General features: G+C 46.4%; 1 protein-coding gene across 1 annotated transcript; it reads right to left on the bottom strand.

Annotated features, from left to right (window-relative positions):
* Positions 1–14,327: 14,327 nt before the first annotated feature.
* LOC125377354 lies at positions 14,328–16,634 on the bottom strand. Its single transcript, XM_048390400.1, has one exon. The coding sequence runs from the start codon at positions 16,632–16,634 to the stop codon at positions 14,328–14,330; it is 2,307 nt and encodes a 768-aa protein (XP_048246357.1).
* Between the last annotated feature and the right edge of the window lie 2,031 nt (positions 16,635–18,665).

Below are 18,665 nucleotides of genomic sequence, written 5' to 3'. Positions count from 1 at the left end.
CAGCAAGTATCCGACAGAACTGCAAGGTTTGATGCAAAGATATTGAACGGTTTCTGATTCATGCTCCGGAAACGAAACGTGACGGACGGACGGTCGGAGCCCGTTTCTGTACCCCCCGCCAACTTTGTTGGGCAGGGGATAATTAACCAACCACCAGTATACGATCTGTCGGAAAATGTGAACACATCAAGGCCGCAACAATCTAAACATCTTGATTCTGACATGATTCTTCGTTACCATAACGACATTGTTCACGTAATTACATTCAGCATGATGGGATTATGATTTTGTTTATGTTTTACCTCTAAATGTTTTTACAACTTCAATTGAACAGAAACATTATGCATGCAGTTCTTCCTGGAGATGATCAATTATGCATGGTTAACACACATCACCTCACACAGTTGAGTCAGTCACAAGAATTTTGTTTCGAAAATCATCCATGCAATTCGTAACTGATTAAATCTCAGAATCCTATTGCAAGGTAAAGCGACGCCTGGCAACACGTTGGGTCAACAACAACAAACATATTATGGTATACAAACATTGCAGTGGAAGGGTTGGATGTATGGCAGTTCGCATTACGCGGAGACCACTCAATTTGAAACCGGTAAGTTTAGAGTTGACTGTACATTTAAAGACAGGAAATATAGATATTTTTGTAATAAGTCAAGCTTATTGTAAAGACGAATATTGTATACATGTTGTAGAATTAACAATCTTTAGATATCAAATACACTAACGCTAATTGAGAAAAGTAGCTAGCCTAGTCGGGGGAAGCCAATGATGTTTATTTTGATGTGTTTGATCTCAAAAGACAGCCTGGCGAGATTCTCCAAATATGCCTTTCGACTTTGTCTAAAACGCTTTTAACTCTCTGTATATGTCCACCATGCTCCGTAGTATGTCGAGACCCGTGAAGATTCCGGGGTAGAATAGGTCTTCAACAACACCATGCTTGCCGAAAAAGGTGATTTTGCTTGTCGTAAGAGGTTACTAACGGGATCGGGTGGTCAGGCTCGCTGACTTGATTGTTGCATGTCATCGATCCCAATTGCGTGGATCGATGTTCATGATATTAATCACTGGATTGTCTGATCCAGACTCTATTATTTATAGACCGCCGTCAAATAGCTGGAATAATGCTGAGTGCGACGTTACACAATAAACCAACCAACCAACAACCGTATTATGTCGATCGGATATGTTGTTACAATGTTCACTGCGATTTTAAGGTTGACAAGCGTGTATGGGTAAATGGTAATTTTGGCTTCCTCTCAAATATAAAACGTAAACGCCAGAGAATACAATCAAGTGATCGATTGATCAGTCAATACAGAGCAATGATAGTGTTTTAGTTTCAATGAGTATATGCAGTTAAGTTTGAGTCACATCTGCTGTGTACAAGTGCAGACATTCCGCTGCTTGCAAGTTGATATAGATTATTAATGCACGATAATATAGGGCAAAATTATATGAATTATACAAGGTGTTCGCGAAAAGGGTCCCACACTACCGGTAACAACCGCCATTCTCACCATTTGCATAAAAATATTTATTTATTGCCTGAAGCCGCACAATATAGTACTTGGACGTTTCCATGAAAACAACTTTGACTCTTTGATTCTTAATCTCTAGGCTTCGTTTCTGAGCCATAACTCTCAAACAATACTTGCATTGAAATTTAACAATACATGTGAAATGACCGCATGCTTGCCTTTTCATATTATTTTTTTTAATTTGTTGCGTTTCCTTGGAAACAATGTGGACTAAATCTCAAACAAGTCGCGTTTGTTTCTTGCCAAAACTCTACAGCCAATGAATATTTTTTGCATGAAACTATTCCAGGCTACTCTACGCTATTATTGTTTTTCGGATTTGCAAACACATTAATAGTAACAATTTGAAAAAAAAGGAGGGGCAAGACATATGTTTTTGAGTGATAACACTTAATAGTTTAATTCGCCTTTCGTAATGAAATTTCTGTTAAAGATGGTTTCTTGAATTTAATTGTCATTTATTACCCGTCAGTTCACATAACCAACATGATGGAACTTAGAACGGCGCTACTGCAATCATGCGTGCTGATAATAGCTGCCTCCGAGGTCATCCTTGCTGACAGGAGACGCGTTTCGTTCCTCAACTGCCCCTCAACTAATACAAACATTGACGTTGTGACAATCAAGTGAGTGAGTGAGTGAGTATGGTTTTACGCCGCTTTTAGCAATATTCCAGCAATATCACGGCGGGGGACACCAGAAATGGGCTTCACACATTGTACCCATGTCGGGAATCGAAACCGGGTTTTCGGCGTGACGAGCTAACGCTTTAACCATTAGGCTACCCGACTGCCCCTGTGACAATCAAGCCAGCCGCTAGTAAGATAGAGTGCTCTGTGATCTGCCTCAATGACCCGGATTGTCTCTCAGCATCTTACTGCCTGACTATCGATGGCTTCACTTGTCAGCTGAGTAGATTTTACACTGAGGGAAGCTGTTCCGGGTTGGTGGCTGATGGTGACTGTAGCCACACTGCGATGGTGAGCAGCTCTTATTGTATATTTACGAATTACACATGTCAGCTGAAATTGTGCTGACTGGCGTGAACAGAAATTACACTAAATGACAATTTTCGTATAAAAATACACATTGCAAAAAAAGTGACTACACTTGTGTAAAATGAATATATACATACACGAATTGTTCTGGTCAGTACATAGCTAAATATTTCATCACTTACCCGCATAGCGTCATCTTAATACACTGAGGTTGTAAATTTATAACATTTTCTTAAAGGATCAAAATCATATCGGATGTAATTGAAAGTCAAAAGTCATAATATGCGTTTTCTGAATATATTTTTTGCTTCGTTTGTTTGTGGCATCAACCAAGTCAGCGAGCCTGACCACCCGTTCGCGTTAGTTGCTTCTTACGACAAGCATAGTCGCCTTTTATGGCAAGCATGGACTGCTGAAGACCTATTCTACCCCGGATCTTCACAGGTTCGTGACCTGAAATATATATACTACTCAAGAAGTTAAAGCATACCCGATTCTTTCATATTACCATTGTGATGTCAAAGAAGTGGGTGTTCACTGAACTTCTTTTGAGTATATTGTGAATAAGATTATGACAATATTTTATATATTTAAATTACTTTACAGTTGAATTGCGAAAATGGGGCTACGTTCTTTCCACAGAACAGAACCTGTCACTGTGCAGATGGCTTTGTGGGACACTACTGTCAGAGGCGCTACCGAGGTTGGCGTTTCACTGAATCTGTTTTGTGATGTTTTTGTTGTTGTTGGACTGCCCTGAAACATTACCTAATATGAAAGATGGTTTGATGAAGCAGTATATCAATATCAGTTGTATCCCTGAATTTCCCTATACCAATACCTCCAGAAACGTGCATCAGCAACCATTCGTCAGATCAGCTGACAGCTGAGATGCCGTCGCCTGTATATATTATGATAAATGACTGAAAGCATTATGCATTGCCTATAGGTGCTAATCAGCTCCCATATCTAAGTTACGTCCATCTTTGATGAGCCGTTAGTTATCGGTTTGTTTCACAATGTGACTTGTTCCTGAATTTTGACCCCAAACGTCACGTCATTATCGTTAAATCACATGTCACCGTTATATATACGACGGGTCAAATTTGAGCAAACACACAGAGTGGATGCATTAATAAATAATTTAAGTTATCCCTGCTGGCAACATCGATTACAAGAAAAAGGTGTATGCGAGACAGAACAGAAATAAAGAGAGAGAGAATGTTTATTATAGTATCACATGCTATATACACTTCATACTAAAACACGTACAAAAACAATAAAATATATCATCCGACCAGGTATGGCCTACGAGACACTTAGACATACACGTAAAAGCAAATGTATAACGTCATGATCTGGATAAGGTAGATTAAGACATATACTAACACAATGTTTAAAGTAAAGATTGGGTTAGGAACACGCACGCACGCACGCACGCACGCACGCACGCACGCACGCACGCACACACACACACACACACGAAACATTACTTATAAAGTCACGCACAGAATCATACACAAACACGTAGACACCCACTTTGTTCTTTGGAACATTTGATCAATAAACTTACAAAGAGTATAACACCCATGTTCTCATCTGAGTAATGTAAAAAGTTCTGTGTTGAAGATAAGTTTAAGAAATTTGGCAAACATTCACACATAGCGTTCATTACATCATAACGTAAATCATCATACATGTTACAATCAATTAAAAAGTGGACCTCAGTCTCTGCTGCGTTAAAACAAAAAGGGCAAGTTCTATCCTGAAGCAGGACAGGGGGACGACTGTACCTCATTTTTTCAATGTTAATGGGGAGGCTGCCACTGTGTGAAAGTGCCAAATATTTTCTGGTGTGTCTATGGATATAACTTGATAAGCCATAGGGCTCAGGCGCTAGATCCTTCTTAAGCTTATTACCATTAGGGTTATTGGCATCATTACACAACTCTGAAAGCCATAAAATAAATAAAACAACACCGGGTAGACTTCCAGTGAAAACATTTTCTAGTGTTTGTTTGACTGTTGTTGATTAACTGCGCACTCACTAATAGCCCAGCTACAGTGAAAATAATCGAGAACTTGACCACTGGAATCCGTTAGTCGCCTCTTACAGCAAGCATCAACATGACATAAATCATACATAACATAAGATAAACATAAATAGTAGATTTGAGTATAATCTAATGAGTGAATGAGTTGGGTCATTATTCCAGTCATATGCCCCGTCTTGGGGACACCAAGAACGGACTTTCACACATGAGCGGTAACCGACGCCACATAATCTTTTTGACATGTACTCACAAAATCAGACTAATCATACATGACCAAGAACATAATATGTAGTAATTCCATCAATTCTCTTCGACATGGATAATCTCAAAGGAAACAAGACACGCACAGATGATTCCTCTCTGTCAAAGAATACCAGTGCACCTGGTGCACAAAGGTGTGTCTCTAAGATTTCCATACATCTTTTGATGGGGCCTTAATTATCCCCCGCCCAACGAGGTTGGCGAGGGATATAGAAACGGGCTCCGTCCGTACTTCCATACACACAACATAAAATGTGTGTGGCACTCGTGGCAGCCTACTTCCTCGCAGTGAGTGCCGGTAACATGACTTGTAATGTTTTTTCTTTCTCCCACCCCAATGAATTCAGCAGTAAATGTAGTTACTGGTTTTGTCAGTTTGTACTTCCATCATGTTTTTGTGCAGAAGGTTTCATTTTTTTCTTGAACTACATAGAAATTGTGTTTTGCAGCATTTTATTTTGTTTCTTCAGGATATTTTGCATGTACATCAAGTTGATGCTCCCCTGCTGCATTTTGCTCCTTACATAATTTTGAATATTTTCAAATGTATGTGTTCGTGTGATCAAATTTCACTATTGTTGACATAATATACACTTCTTTTGCTGGTCAGGAGACTTGGTCATGTCAGTGGCAAATTCGTCTTTTTTTTACAATCTCCATGACACCAAGTTCCACCTCGGTTAAAAAGGTTAGGGTTTCCTTAGATTTAATTATGTCATAAATTCTGCATCAGGGGCGGGGGATATAGCCACATTAGTGGCAAACCCTTGTTATACTTTGAGGTGAAAAATAATTATACGAGCTGTAGTTGTACACCTGTAGGTTATATTATATTTATCTGTAATCATTCTCTGCTGACAGAGGTTCGAAAAGATTCTTATTGATAATTATTATGAACAGTTTACATTAGGCTTAGGTCGATGCTCATGGTGACAATCACTAGATTGTCTGGTCCGACTCGATTTTTTACAGACCGCCGTCATATAGCTGGAATATTGCTGAGAGCGGCGGTAAACAACGAACAAACAAACAGATTAAAATAAAAAATGCAACAAAGAGGGTTTGGGTGATCCTGGCACAGTCAGGCTGGTTTTGCTCATCATCAGGTCAGGATCCTCTACACACAACCAAGACAGAAAATGGGACTTCTCCTAGGAAGCGCTGTATAGTCAAACCCACCTAGAACTTTTCGGAGAATGTGAAGACTCACAACATAGCAGTCTTCTGCATTACCCTATGTCAGTCAACACATTGGGAGATACCAAACCTAAGGCACCGAGAACAATTGAGAGTCGGACAACTTGGTACTTGGGATGCAATCGTGACGTTTCGAAAGCGAGGTCCGCAAATTTGCCATGTTTTCACTTAATCTTGCCCATCACATCAGTGTCAAAATTGACTGAAAATTAAATGATTTGATTTTATACAGATAGATCAGGTTTGTTGGCCTGGATAGTTTAAGACTGTATACGGGCCTATTCCAGAGAATTTGATATTTATAATTTTTTCATGACGATCTTTACATATTCTAGGTCGTACAGACCTCTGTCTCAAAATCACAAGCATGGCGAAGACAGTAATAAATTGATGGAACCACAGACGCCATCATGTCGCTTAAGATAAGCTGGGCATTCACTGACAATGTTTTACAGTCTCATTAAATTTATTGCATAATCTACATTTCATACTTACATTTTGGACCTGTGAAGATCCGGGGTAGAATAGGTCTTCAGCAACCCATGATTGCCGTAAAAGGCGACTATGCTTGTCTTTAAAGGCAACTAACGGGATCGGGTGGTCAGGCGCGCTGACTTGGTTGATACATGTCATCGATCGCAATTGCGTGGATCGATGCTCTTGATGTCAATTACTGGATTGTCTGGTCCAGACTCGATTATTTACAGACACCCGTCATAAATATAGCTGGAATATTGCTGAGTGTGGCGTTAAACAACAAACAAACAAACTTACATTTTGAAGCTAAATCACACACTGACGGTTTCGAGGGGGAAGTGACTGACTGGTCCTGAGCAGCAAATAGAAAGCCTTCTGTTTCACTCTTCGGTCAGCCGACTTCGTTGAAGATGAGGACTAAGCAGGGTTGTTGATCTTCTCAACACATTGCTCTTATACTATTATTATTAAGAAGAAGAATATGAAAAGCAACGAACCTTTCATAATACATGATAGACAAACAATAGCGTTCCTTTCACCAATGCATGTTCATGGATTTTATGCAAGCCTGTCTTATTTCAGATTGCCAGGAGACACCACCAAAGAGTGCTCTATATCTTATTCAACCGTATGGATCTGACCACATCTTTGAATACCGCTGTTGGTCAACAACATATACCAGAGTGACCGAATTCGTATCTGATAATAATAATGCAAATTTTACAAGGTCATGGCAGCAAATGAAAAAAGGCACTCCGGTTCTGACCTTGTTCCTCTTTATTGGTGTTGAGAATCTATACCAGTTAACCAAACAAGGTATGTATAATCTGTCACTTTGGATCCTATCGAACAACAATAGCGGATTCTTGTGGTACACAAACTTCCACGTGGATTCAGAAGCTGATGGCTACGCATGGCACTGGGACAGCTTTGAAAGGGACACTCGAGCCCGTTACCACAGTGATGAATATCTTGATGGCCTTGGCGGTGCAGGCGACGCCTCAAAGAACCTAAATGGAGCTCGTTTTGGTACTTTTGGTGTCAATGGCTGCGCACGTACCAGAAAAGCTGCGATGTGGTATAACCCAAATGGATGCACAAGACTGAAAATCACCCCGGAAGAATTTTCTTGGCCAACTAACCGAAGTGGTACAGCAAAGATAGAAAAAGTACCAGCTGCAGTTTTCGACCTACGGCCAGTATTCTGGTACGTAAAAGATGACCTTGTTCTGTGATGTGAATATGTGTGTATGCTCAAATAGGTCTTGTACCCATTTGCCACCATATGATTGTTTCTAATCCGGTTCGAGTAACGCAACACAACGCAACGCAACGAATGTACATATGTTCCAAACTCGAATTCAGAACAGTCAGTTTAATTGTTTGATAATTAGAGAGGGCTGGTGACGTCAGTTCCGAATCGAAGCTATGGTGGTGAAAATGACCCGGGTATTAATAGAGAACAGGTTTTGATATCGGATAATCGAGGATGCTGATTTTGTTATGGAATGATAAACCGACAATTCAGCTCATGTTGCATCAGCAACAGAGTGAGTTAGTGATTTTGGTTAAACACCGTTTTGGACAGTTGTCACTATTATCACGGCATGCCATCCTCATGTACAGAAACGCCGAAGTGGTGCAGGCCCTAGACGTTTAGCCGTTGTTTGACGGGTAGAGTGCTTATAAACCTAATATAATAAACTGGCGTGACAGAGTCAAACTCACAATGATGCATACACTTTTCAAAGGAACCCTTATTTTGGCTATCCGTGTCAGAGTCATAACCATCTGTCTTAAGTTGAACTCACCAGTTTGTTTTGTTTTGTTTGGGTGTTGTTTAACGCCGCACTTAGCACTATTTCACCTATATGGCGGTGGTCTGTAAATAAACTCACCAGTGATTCACTTGAACGATTTTCCTTTCCATGTGAAAGAAGATAGTCCTTTGACTAATTTCAATAAAGAATTATCCATGTTTTCATAGAAAAGCTAACCCATGTATACATAGCCGATGTTTTTTGTCGTTGGTTATTGTGGGTTTTGATCTGTCCGTCTTAAAAGTGGGAAACTAATCTTTCGACCACCAATGGAGGCGACTATGTTTGTCGCAAGAGGCGACTTACGGGATCGGGTGGTCAGGTTCGCTGACTTGGTTGATGCATGTCATCGTATCCTAATTGAGTGGATCGATGCTCATGCCGCACTCAGCAATATTCCAGCTATATGACGGAAGTCTGTGTAATTAATCGAGTCTGGACTAGACAATCCAGTGGTTGACATCATGGCCTGCCGTAACAAGCGACTATGCTTGTCGTTGGGCGGTCAGACTCGCTAACATGGTTGCTGCATGTCCTCGCATCCCAATTTCGTGGATGTATGCTCTCAAGATGTCAATCACTTCATTGTCTGGTCAAGACCTGATTATTTACAGATCGTCGTCATATATAGCTGGAATATTGCCGAGTGCGGCGTTAAACAACAAACGAACAAACTGTGTACATATTATAGTGAGAACTCATGTCGGTGCTCTTCCGACGATAATAGCACCAGTGGCACTAGTTGACACTATTGCAAGTCGGCTATATTAACAAAGTTAAGCGAAAGGTCAGAAAGACGTCTACTTACTTTGATTGCTTTGAACTCGACTGTTTCCCTCATGGGCTCCCGGCTAGCTGATTGGCTGGGAGGATTTCCGGGTCCTGCTGCTTCCCGGGCACGGGCTGCGGCTCTCGGTTATCTTCGGCAGTAGTGGCGGACATGGCCGACCACCACACTCCCCCCTATTTACAGGAGCCTGACGTCTTCTGGGACCTGCGGCGGGGTAGGACCCTATATTCTGCCCTGGTAGACCACCGGGATTTTCAGAGGTTATGACGTTTCATCCTCTATAGAGATATCCACCTCGGAGTCCCAAAGCTCTTCGGACTAGTAAACACTTCTTAGATCTCCATTTCCAGCCTTAATTTTCCGACCTGGATTATTTCTCGGAAATCTTGGACGCTTCCCAAGTTTCTATTCTCAATGGAGGTCCTCCAACCAAGATCCCTGGACATCTTCCAAGTTTCTATTCTCAATGGGAGTCATCCAACCAAGATCCCTGGACATCTTCCAAGTTTCTATTCTCAATGGGGGTCCTCCAACCAAGATCCCTTGCCCTCTGTCCTGGACAGAACTCCACGCCTGTACGTCCTTGTTTCTTGTGGCCCGGTAAAAATACCGGGCGCCTGGATCTTGCACCAGATGCCCAACAAAAATGCCGGGCTAAGATGGCTGCTCACTGCCCAACAAAAATGCCGGGCTAAGATAGCTGCTCCCTACCCGACAAAAATGCCGGGCCAAGATGGCTGCTCACTGCCCGACAAGAATGCCGGGCTGACCTCATCCCGCAACTCTAGGGGATCCGGTAGATGGCCCTGGCGTTGCTGGTGGAGCAGCGCAGGACCTCCTCAACCGGAACCCCTCGGGCCTGGGCCACGAGCATGGCCACATCCCCAATCCTGTGGGGGGTATTGATACCCCCTCCCCCAGGGCTGAGATGAGGGGAGTCTGTCTCCAGGAGCAGTCGATTCTGAGGAATCGACCGGAGACCCTCCTTTTGCCACCTGTCAAACCCCTGCACCAGGGAGTTGACGCTGAAGTAAGTGCTGGGGAACTCTGCCAGCCAGGCAGTCACATCACTGGCTCTCCCAGTGAAACTATGGAGATGAACCACCCGGGTGGGTGGTAACTTCTCTTTGACTAGCCTGAGGGCCAACCCCTGCACATCCGACCCGTAGGGGTCACCCTTACTCCCTCTCAGGTGCAGCATCAGGATTTGGTCTGCCGTAGGGATGGTGATAACCTTCCGCAGCACCTCTTCCTGGCGGGCCCATGTATGCGATGGTGTCGTCCTGTCTAGCCCTACCTCTCCCAGGGCTCTGACGTTTGGGGAGGACGTCAACAGGTCCACCAGTCCTGCCAGTTGCTGGTGGTCAAAGTCCCCAGCGTGCTTGGGGTGAACTCTCACTGCGACCTTCCACCTGGGGACATTGTCGACCCGGCTGGGGTACGTGGCCGGGTCACAGAAGACGGTGACTCCCCCCACCAGCTGGACCGGCTTCTGGACGCCCTGCTTGGCTCGAGGGTGGTCCAGGAGGTCATCGACCGAGAGGCCCCGCCGCTGCCCCAGCAGGTCCCTCCCGGTCCGGTCCAAGTGGAAATGGACGTCAATGGCCTCGAGACCCGGTTCTTCGTCAGAGGTGGCCTCCACCTCCGAGCTGGCAGACCAGGTGACCACCCGGCCCGCTGCCTTCGGCCTCTTGTCCTGCCTCCCTTCTTCCTGGCGCTGGAAGCGCAGGGTTTCCTGCCGACCCCGTTCACCCACAGGCTCCAGCATGGTCCTGAATTCGTTTCTCCTGGGGCCCTCCAGCTCTGCCAGGAGTGCCACCAGGACACGCCAGTGGGCGAGGCAGGTCCGTGAATTCACCGGCCGCAATTTAAACTCCCTGGGCACCGACCACTTTTGATGGTGGCACAGGGCCCGCAAGTCCTCCGCAGCCTCGGGGGATACCTTGCACTCTTCGGGGACCCGGCGCCCGTGGTCAGCACGCACTTGAAGGTCTTCCAAGGTGGCCCCGGGACCGACAAGGAGCGACGCCAGGTGACGTAGGGCCCGGACTCTATCCTGGTCAGCCTCCCACTCCCCGTGAAGTACAGGGGCAAGTGGGCCATTTGAACATGTTGTTTGAGTTTCCGTGACCTCACTCCGCATCCTGGCACCGGACACGCTGAACACCGGTCCCTGGTCACCCCACGGGAATGCGGGGTAACCGCAGAGACGCTCGGCCGACGTTGGGATGGGGGAGTCGCAGAGTTCCTGGGCAGTACTGGTACTTGGAATTCTGGTTCCCGCCGTGGGTGACTGTGCGAGCGTCGAGGGACAGAAGACCGCCGCCTGACAGAGGACTGCCGCCTTGAGGGCGACAATCCCCCGGTCACTTGGCGCTCCCCGCCCTCCGCTCCTGCAGGACACCAGACCTGCAACGCCTTCTTCCTCGCCCCGCCTCTGCTCCCCTCATCCCACGACTCGTTGGAGGAGCTTGCCCGGCCTCTCTTCCGGGCGTTCCTCCCCAACTTGTCTACGTCTGTCATGGTCACCCCTCTCCCACGGGGTATCATTCGGGGTGGCCGGGAGAAATCGACCAGAGGTCCCTCCGGTGACTTGGCCCGGTCCACCGGTGACTTTGCCCGGTCCACCACCACCGTCCTGCTCAGGTACTTCTCAGGCATCAGGATGTCCTCGATGGTCACGTTTACCTTCCCCTCATAGTATGGCATGAGGCCTGGATCTTCGCTTTCGCTCCCGCTGCTTGACATTTCTTTTCTCTTGGTTGTTTAGTCGTGTTATTCGCTTGGTAGCTTTGCTCGCTCGTCTGGTTAGCGTTGGAAAACTTCCTGCAAGAGAAAGCATCTTGTTTACTTAACCTATCTACCTACAGGCTAAGCAAATTACGTTTTACCCTACCCTGCAGGGTGGGCACTCATAGTGTTCCATGGTTTCGGCCTCTTCCGGCTTCACTCCGACGCAGGCCCCATGAAACCACCAGTCACACTTATCACATCCTATCATGAAAGATCCGTCATCTGGCCTCCGACACACACAGAACAGCTCTCCTTCGGGTGACTCTTGATCTGGCTCCTCATAGAGCCAGTCTAGCCCCAAGTCATCCACTGGCCTACCCGGTTTCCTTCTCTGGAGCCAGATGGGCAAGTCCCTGTCTCTACAGGGCTTAATACGGTCATGGTGTACCGTCATCTCCTTCCGAGGACCCTGGACCACAAACAAATTGGCGGTCCGCTTCCTTACTATCAAGTAAGGCCCCTTCCACACTGGGCACAGTTTCTTGCATTTTCCCAACATGGTCGCTGAGTTCAGGAGGTAGACAGCATCGCCTTCCTCGAAGGTTCTTGTAAGGGTCTTGAGATCATAGTCCTTTTTCATTCTCACCACCGCAGTTTTCAGCCGACTCCTGGCTAGGTCATGAGCTTCCTGTATAGCGTACTTGAGGTCCCTGACATAATCGGAGAGCCCCGATTCTTCCTCCTCCGTGGGTTTCCCAAACATCAAATCCGCAGCAATGTTGATTTCTCGCCCTAACATCAGTCGGTTGGCTGTGAAGCCCGTATGTCGGTTGACTGAAGACCGGATTGCACTAGCTAGCTGTGGCAGGTACTCATCCCATGAGGATTGGGACTTCCCGATGTGACATCGTACAATTTGCATGAGTTTTCTGTTGTACCTCTCCACCTGACCATTGGAGGATGGTCCATATGGGGTAGTTCTGGATTTGGTTACTTTCAGTAACTCACAGATGGCCCGGAAAAGTTTGCTTTCAAAATTTCTTCCTTGATCCGTATGGATCTGGAATGGAAAACCAAACCTGCCGAAAAACTCATTAACCGCCGCTCTAGCCGTCTCTTCCGCCTTCTGACATGGCAAGGGAATGCACTCGACCCACTTGGTGAACTGATCCACCATCATGAGGATAAACTCATTTCCCTTTTGACTCTTTGGTAGTGAGCCTACGAAATCCAAGTGTACCCTCTCCATCCGGGCTCCTGCATGAAAGCATTCCATCTTGGCTCTGACATGTTTCAGTGGCTTTTTGTTGCAAGAACACTGTCTGCAGGTAGCAATGTACTCTCGAACATCTTGAGAGCTGCGATACCAGAAATACCTAGCTTTTAGTCGCTCTCTTGTCTTTGCTACCCCAAGGTGTCCAGCTGTGGGGATGTCGTGCAGGCACCTCAATATCTCCCCCTGCAGTCCCTTGGGGATCATGAGCCTTGTTGGGGTCTGCTCGGTTCGGTCTTCTTTTGTTACCAGGAGAGCATGTCTATCTTTTGTAAACATTTCTTTGTTGATCCAGTAAAACTGGGGGGCTTGATAGATAGAGTTCAGCGTCTGTGGGGGCTTTTCCCTCTCCATCCATTCTCGAACCCATCTTAAGTCTGTGTCTTCCTGTTGAGCATTGAATATTTCCTCCTGGGAATACCCAAACGAGCCTGAGGATTCCACATCTCCTTCCTGGGGCTCCTCGACTGACGATCTGACAGTCACGCCCCCTCCCCCATCCACTTCGATGGCTACAGTTCCTACTCTTGCATTTAGGTCCTCAATACTCTTCACTTTTCCCTTTGAGAACTCCGCCAACAGATCTTCGGTGGTGCAGAAAACTCTGGACGTCACTCCGGGGGGACAGCCTGGTACTTCAAGTACTTGATTTGATCGGACCCTTGGGGTCCGGCTGGCAAGCGGGACCGTGTAGTCTACCATTTCTATAAAGTTCCCCCAGTTCTGGTGGGCTTTTGGCAGTATCTACACCCTCCACAGGGCAAGGATTCAATTTCCATGGTAGAGCGGTAGCGTTCACAGGAGTCTTCAACAGGAATCCTTGATAAGCTGTCTGCATTTTGATGTTTCGCTCCCGGTCGATGCTCTACCGTCATGTCATACTGGCTTAACTCTTCGAGCCATCTGGCTAATTGCCCTTCAGGAGCCTTGAAGTTCAGCAACCATCGCAAACTACTGTGATCTGTTCGGACAGTGAAGGGACGCCCTAAAAGGTAATGTTGATACTGCCGGGTGAAACGGATAACGGCCAGCAGTTCCTTTCTTGTGGTGCAATAGCGCCTTTGCTCTGGGGATAGTGCGAAGCTTCCATAGCTGATGGTGCGTTCCTTTTCATCTTGTACTTGGATAAGTTCTGCCCCAATGGCGTATTGGGAGGCATCTGTGTCTAATATGGAACGACCTGTGTTTCTGGGAGGCCCAGGACTGGTGGGGACATAAGGTCTTCTTTCAGCTCTTCAAAGGCCTCTTGCTGTTCACTCCCCCAGTCGAATGGCTTCTTTCCCATAATGTTATAGAGGGGAACGGCCATCTTAGCATAGTCTTTTATGAACACCCTGTGATAATTGGCTAGTCCCAGGAAACTTTCCACTTCCCTGGTCGTCCTTGGGATAGGCCAATCTTTCACCACTGTCAGGTCCTCTTCATTGATCTGGATCTGTCCGGGGCTGATAATCCTGCCTAGAAATTCGATTTTCCTCTGGAATAGGACACATTTCTTGGGTTTCAGTTTCAAGCTGTAGTTCCGGAACCTCTCCAACACTGCCCTCAGGTTGACAAAGTGCCCGGGTATTCCCGGACCGTTCACTACCGCATCGTCGAGGAAGGCCAGAACGATGTCCCAACTCAGTCCGCTCAAAATCAAGGACATTACCCTGGCGTATGTGGCTGGGGCATTGCAAAGGCCAAAGCCCATCCGGACGTGTTCGAACAACCCATACTTGGTAACAAAGGCAGTCTTCTTGCGATCTTCCTCTTTGATCTTTATCTGCCAGTAGGCAGAGTTGGCGTCCAGCTTGGAGAACCACTGACTGTCAGCGAGAGTGTCGAGACATTCATCTATCAGCGGCAAAGGGAAGACATCCTTCGAACAAACTGAATTCAGCGATCTGTAGTCGACGCACCAACGTACCCCTCCATCAGACTTGCGTATGAGCACCGGTGCTGCGGCCCACTCGGAAGTAGATAGTTGAATGACTCCTGCCTTAAGCATTTTGGTGAGATGGGCTTCTTCCTCCTCCGCGAACCCAAGAGGTGTTCTTCGCATCCTCTGTTTAATTGGCTTGGCATCCCCGGTATCAATGGTGTGTTCTAGGGCGCTGAAGTTGCCTAGATCTAATTCATCTCGAGCAAACACATCTTGAAACTCAATCAAAAGCTCGGCCAACTTCCTTATGTCTGGTAATTTGAGATGTGTGGAAGAACGATAGTACAAGTCTTCCAAATGTTGTGGTGGATTAGGAAATGGAGTCGATGTGACACTTTCATCGTCCGTCTGTGAGTCGATGTCCCCTTCATCCTGATGAGTGGTTTCACTCCAGCCCTGGCCTTGGGAATCTTCATCCGGGTTGATTTCCTCCACCTCTGAGGCTAAGCCTACCTCTTGTCCTTCACTTAGCTTGACAGTACTCTCGGTGGGATTTATCATGCATATGATTGGTTCTTTGCCTGGCCCATGCAGTATTCGGGGGATAAGAACTTTTCCCAAAATGGTCTCATCGGGCTCCGTCATATACTGGCGGAGCTCCTCGGTGAGCGCACACTGGACCATTCGCACAGAGATTGGGGGAATACTAGTCTTGGATGCCATCCGGATTCCACACCCTGCGGGACCTCTTCGTGACTTGATCATCATAGGAACTTCCATTCCACCGACAACTAAGACATGCTCCTCCAGGTTAATGCTATTGCAATGGCGAAGGATGAAATCTGCTCCCAGTAACATGTCGTCTTCTATTGGCACCACACATATGGGCAATCGATAGGTTTTCCCTTGGATACGTATTCTAGTCATATCCGTTATGAAGCCTTTCATTTTGAGGTCTCTCCCGGCATTCTTCAGCACGACTTCTTGTACGGTGGGTGGTTGGTCCGTCGATTTACGGAACAGCTTGTCCGATATAACTGTCATTTCCGCTCCACTGTCAATCACAGCTTCCGTTGAGCAACCCTCTATCTCCAAGGTGATCATGATTGAGGCTCTGTGGGTCAAGGTGCTAATGTTAATCATTGGGAGGCCGGTTTCTTCATCGGTGTAATACCCTACTTGTTTTATGGATGAGTTAGGAAGGCCCAGGTGTGATAACATCGTTGGATCCGCTGTCCATGGTGCGACTTGATCGGACCCCGCCATTCCTGTTTCCAGTACCTCAGCTTCCTTCTTGGTAAAGGGAAACTCTGGCTTCTCTTCAAATGTCCTGTCAGGGGGGCGTGGTGGGTTGCCCAAGGTATCCCCTAAATGGTTGAGTGAACTCTGACCTGCTTCTGTCAGTCCTGTTCCCACTCCTTCCTTTTCTTCTTGGGTGAGTAGAAACGCTGGTTTCAGTTCAACTGTTGGGTCCGGAGGACGTGGCGGGTTGCCAAGGGTATCCCCCAAGTGGTTGAGCGTACTCTGGTCTTCCAAATTGGATAGGTGCCCCTCCGACTCTTCTAAGTGGATGTATTCCGCCATGGGTTGCTTCAACGACTGGTCCATTTTGACGTCGGGTGGTCTTGTATTCTGGCCTAATGGGGTGATTGGGGATGAACTCAGGCCGTCTTGTTCATCCCCTGGAAGTTTGGGGAATCTGGTCGAGGAATCGTGAAGTTGACTTTCTTCTCGGGGTTGGGACTTCTCTTCGGACAGTTGGCTTTAAAATGTCCCCGCTCGCCGCAAGCAAAGCATCCGTCAGTGGGCCCCGGACTGGAACGGACGCGGGCTCTTGATATGTTCACCGCCAACTTCGTCACCAACCTCTCAAATCTCCGGTCCATGGCTAACTCCGGTCCATCGTTCACTCCTGGATGTGACTCCATGCTCAGGTGCTCCCGTATCTCCGCTTCCTCAGATTGTATTTGAGTACCTCCTTCTTGTCTGCCAATCTCGGCCCTACGTAGCTGGTCCTGCAGCCGTAATATCTCTTCTTCCGCCCTCGCCCTCTCTTCTTCAGCTCTACTTAATTTCTGTAGATACTCCTCCTCCCTCTCTCGACGTTCTTGTTCCTGCCTTCGTGTGGACATCTCCCACTGATATTGTTCTCTGTATATCCTTTCCCGTTCCCACTACAGTACCTCAAGGTCCCTTGAGTACTTGTCCAAGGGCGAACCTGGAAATTCAACCCTCTCCACTGTCCGAAAGAAATGGGTGGTGTCTGCCGCCTTATAAGGGTAGTGGGGCGCTGGAGTAGCGTCCTGACGTGATGGCAGGTCACGGCGATGGTAATCAGGAAGGGGCGAATGGTGTTGGCTCGACGAACCGCGCCCACGGGGGGCTGGTGAATACCTGCCCTGGGCAAGGTGCCCCTGGGCCGGAGATGATGTGATACTGCCTGTCCTGCCCTTTGTGGAGCCATGTGTCCGATTGATTGGTGGTACTGAATGTGCTGAGGACACACTAGCAGGTGAAGTGGGCCTGTGAACGGCTGGCGTTTCCGGCGGTGTGTCCATGGTTATGTTGAAATCCTTTGTTATTACAGCTCACAGTCTATGATGTCAGCTAACACTGTATACACTACAACATTTTTGACACTGTTGCTGACTTGAATTACCAGGCAATTGTAAATATTCCTAATAGCAGAATTGGTACACTTCGGCCTCAATATACACTTAGATGTATTAAAATCCGTGTTCCCACAGTATATTGAAATGACTGGCGCGACGACATGTTCCCTTCGTCGGACTTTTACACCAGATTCACGGATTTGTTCACAGCGCCATTATAGTGAGAACTCATGTCGGTGCTATTAATAGCACCAGTGGCACTAGTTGACACTATTGCGAGTCGGCTATATTAACAAAGTTAAGCGAAAGGTCAGAAAGACGTCTACTTACTTTGATTGCTTTGAACTCGACTGTTTCCCTCATGGGCTCCCGGCTAGCTGATTGGCTGGGAGGATTTCCGGGTCCTGCTGCTTCCCGGGCACGGGCTGCGGCTCTCGGTTATCTTCGGCAGTAGTGGCGGACATGGCAGACCACCACAATATATTTGCGATCACGCAATTTCTTATGTACGCTTCGGGTTGGAATTATCAAGAGGATATGGTTGTTTGGCTGCCATTGCTGAACGAAAGTTTAAACAACACCACACCGGGCTCTGAGAAGTTTTCTTGTTTGTTTGTTTTTTTATAACACGCCATTTTGTAAAAGTGGGTCACAGGTAGTGATGTCATACGTCAACATTGTTGTACATATTTGGTAATTTCTTTGAGGTGAAGGTCCTTGAATGAGAGTGCACACGATTTCTGTATCATGCTGTTTACAGTTTCAGTTATGGTGTATATTTTGCATGTCTTTTATACATTTTTTCACACAATTAATTTCACTTTGGATATTTGTCAACGTTCAAAATGAAATCATACGTACATATAGGCCACAACATGTATGAACGAACCTTTGATAATCTCCTGTTTGTTTGAACATTGTTTACATAACAACGTGATAGTTTTATAGTGTCAACTACGATATTTCTTTCCTTTGGACAAGGGTTACAAGATGAAGTGTAAATGTAACTGCAGCATGTATACGTATG

The sequence above is a fragment of the Haliotis rufescens genome, unplaced genomic scaffold, assembly GCF_023055435.1.
Source record: "Haliotis rufescens isolate VD_foot unplaced genomic scaffold, xgHalRufe1.0.p SCAF_9, whole genome shotgun sequence".
NCBI classification, from domain to species: domain Eukaryota; kingdom Metazoa; phylum Mollusca; class Gastropoda; order Lepetellida; family Haliotidae; genus Haliotis; species Haliotis rufescens.
The sequence above is the reverse complement of the archived record's forward strand: the minus strand, read 5'-3'. Positions and strand labels throughout refer to the sequence as shown.